The sequence below is a fragment of the Aegilops tauschii genome, chromosome 6, assembly GCF_002575655.3.
Source record: "Aegilops tauschii subsp. strangulata cultivar AL8/78 chromosome 6, Aet v6.0, whole genome shotgun sequence".
Taxonomy (NCBI): domain Eukaryota; kingdom Viridiplantae; phylum Streptophyta; class Magnoliopsida; order Poales; family Poaceae; genus Aegilops; species Aegilops tauschii.
The window spans coordinates 249,594,521-249,597,481 of NC_053040.3; the positions used below are offsets into that span (position 1 = coordinate 249,594,521).

Consider the following 2,961-nt stretch of genomic DNA (forward strand, 5'->3'; position numbering starts at 1 on the left):
AAAGCTAAGTCTAGGTCTTTATGCATTTGTTAAGCAAAACACTAGAGAAACTTACCGTGATCAGGGAGGTGTAGGAGCGGGGTGGCTAGTGCCGCTACCTGGAGAAGGATCGTGCGATGCGTTTCTGGAGTTAAGCTGCAACAAAGATCATTTTCAATGTCTCGTTAGCATTACGACACTCAAATGTTGAGACTACCAACTAATGTCCATTCAAACTAAACTCACCGTGCTCCCAGGAGCAATCACTGGCATCGGCGGAGCGGGCTGACCGGACTTCTCGCACACAGACTGCACATTTGGTTTTCAGAACAGAGTCATACTAGTTAGTAATGAGACTCAAATGTTAAGACTAGCAAGTAATCTGCAGAAGAAACTTACCACAAGGAGCTCGTACATGGCCCTTGCCTGCATGTCATTCCGTGCCCTCTCCTCCTCCATCATCTTTCTCGTCCTCTCCTCCATCTCCCGCTGCCTCTCCGCCGCCTCCGCCAGAAGTTTCTCCGTTCTATCTCTCTCAGTCTGTATAGCAGCCTGCAACACCACTCACATGACCATTTGTAATCATTGATGGAAGCGCACACAATGTAATGGAGACAGATAACTGAGTACGTATCACTAACCTTGATGGCGAGTTGCACTGGCCGTTCACGAGGCCTTATCTCAGGAGCGGAGCTCGACTGGCGCGCCTTGATCTCCGGGAGAGTGCTAGGACAACGGATAAGTCCATCTCCAATGGCTATGGAGCCATGGGACCTCCCGCCACCAGATATCATCACCAGCTCTGGATCAATGGGACCCTGGCTCGGGTTAAAGTCCTCCCCTTTCCTCGCCTTCCCCTCATCTCTATATCTCACGAGCTTGTTGTGGGAGGAGATGTTGGTGAAGTTGTTTGCATCATCGAGGTCAGACTGAGAGAAAGCCTTGACTTTCTTGTAAGAGCCAGTGTGGGCCATGGCATACAGGTCGTACACCTCTGGCACCTTATCCGCCTTATTGTGGCGTGCCTGAAAGAGAGAAGCAATGAAAGTTAGTAATTAAAGGGCTCAAGCTAGCATGATGAATGAATTGCATGAATCATGAAGCAAACCACATACCCAGTTGCGCCCGAACTGATATAAGTTGGAGCTGCCTTGATGGTGTGGCACACCTTCCATTTGGGCACGTTTGTCCTTGGCCTGGTTGTGGAGGGCTAGCCATTCTTGTGAGCACCACTCATCGACCAACACCTCCCAACAATCCATCCGATCCGCACACCATCTCGGAGGCGCCTAAGTTAGCAAATAGAAACTTGAGCGCTACGGCTAAGAATTACTAAATGAAGGAACTTAAGTAGAAGGCCTTAAGAATTACCTTCATGTACTGCTCCTTACTCAGGAACTTATCGCGGCACGCCGGCTTGGTCTTCTTGATACCACGCAAGGCGTAGTAGTCTCGAACAGCCTGCACCCGAGCCTCGTGCCGTAAGTTCTGGAGTAGGCGCTTGCAGACGTTCTCGATAACATTTGCGCAGTCCTCCTCGTATCCCTCCTCACACCTGTAGAATGTCTGCAATCAAATGAGACAATATTGATTAGTACAATTAATAACTAGCTAGTTGAAGATTTTGAAATGTGTAAAGGAGAAATTACCCAGAACGTCCTGATCACCATGTCTGCCCTCGTGTCGCACACGACACCGTCGATAATGACATCCGGCGGGGCCGGGGCAGCCACGTAGTGCTCCCAGCTCAACCCAAGCTCTGGAAGCCGACCCTCACCAGGCAACGTGACAAACCCCGGGAAGTTTTGCCGGCAAAGAACTCCAAGGACGGAGTTGGGCCGGCGGACACTATGATGGTGGTCCCAACCCCTGCAGCATGACAAGGCCAACGCATTAGTTATTTGAAGAAACGTGAATGCAGAAGGTACAAAAATTTTAAATGCACTTACGTACCTCTCCCCATCAGGGAAGATCAACCACCTCTGCTCGCGGGTCGCCGGCACGGACGGGAGCCGTGTAGCACCACGCTGGTAGACGGTGCCACCCTCCTCCTCAAGATCAGTCGGCTCCCCTCCATCATCAGCATGGCCACTCGGCTCCTCGGGCTGATCCGGCCAGGTACCCCATCCGGACGTGTGCTCCTCCGGGGTCTCGTGGGCCGAACTCTCATGGGCCGAAGGCCAGTCGACCCGAGGCTCGTGGGCCCAAGACCCGTGGACCGGAGGCTCGTGGACCGGAGTCCGTGTAGCCTCCTCCTCGGACGAGTCCACCCTAGCAGTCACGTGCTCGGGTGAAACAGCTGGGGGTGGCGGCGAGGAAGGCGCCCTAGCAGTCACCCTACCTCCTCTCCCGCGACCACGTGCCCCACCTCCTCTCTTCCTACCTCGTCCCCTGCTGGGCACCGCGGTGGACGAAGAAGGGCCCGGCGGTGTGGACATACTGTCCAGCAACGCTCGGCGAAGAGGTACGTCTGGAATCGAAGACCTCAGACCACGCGCCGAGGAAGAAGGAGCCTTGGCGCGCTCCCGACCAGCGCCCACCATCTTTCAACACCTGCCATGACAAACAGTAAACGAAATTAGTACAACATAAAAAAAAGACCGACATGAATAATAATATGTGTATCACTTAAGTGTATCATCATCAAGTACAACATTAAAAAATTTAATACCTGACACTACTAATAATCTCGATCAGTATCATCAATAAATGCATAATCATCATCATCACTATAATCAATGACGGGCTCATAGGGTTCAGTGGCATCAACATGTGCAAGGCCACCTTGACGTAATCGGTCAAGCAATGACAGGTCATCCGCAGCAGTAACCTCTTCTTGTTCCGGCTCTTCTTGTTCCTCCTCTGGGGTGATGTCGGATTCACTGTCACTGTCTACTTCAATGTTTTGGGGTGAAGTATAGCGGTTCTTGAAACGCTTTTTGGAAAGACGTGTCTCTTGGAAGAATTCTCCTTCATATGTGT

At 51.7% G+C, this 2,961-nt stretch overlaps 1 protein-coding gene across 1 annotated transcript; it reads right to left on the minus strand.

The window, feature by feature from the left end:
- Positions 1 to 289: 289 nt before the first annotated feature.
- LOC141025358 (uncharacterized) lies at positions 290 to 2,578 on the minus strand. The gene is made up of 3 exons (XM_073500654.1): positions 1,629 to 2,578; positions 1,351 to 1,545; positions 290 to 1,268 (listed from the first exon to the last, which is right to left on the minus strand). Exons 1-3 carry the CDS (start codon positions 2,520 to 2,522, stop codon positions 1,044 to 1,046), a joined length of 1,314 nt encoding a protein of 437 aa, XP_073356755.1. The 5' UTR covers positions 2,523 to 2,578; the 3' UTR covers positions 290 to 1,043.
- Between the last annotated feature and the right edge of the window lie 383 nt (positions 2,579 to 2,961).

What these genes read in the sequence shown, in the direction of transcription:
- LOC141025358 (XM_073500654.1), bottom strand. Translation starts at nt 2,522, where the DNA reads ATGGTGGGCGCTGGTCGGGAGCGCGCCAAGGCTCCTTCTTCCTCGGCG. An exon ending in TGGTGATCAGGACGTTCTGG is followed by an intron (nt 1,546 to 1,628) that starts GTAATTTCTCCT and finishes ATTTGATTGCAG; the next exon opens with ACATTCTACAGGTGTGAGGA. An exon ending in GTAAGGAGCAGTACATGAAG is followed by an intron (nt 1,269 to 1,350) that starts GTAATTCTTAAG and finishes TTGCTAACTTAG; the next exon opens with GCGCCTCCGAGATGGTGTGC.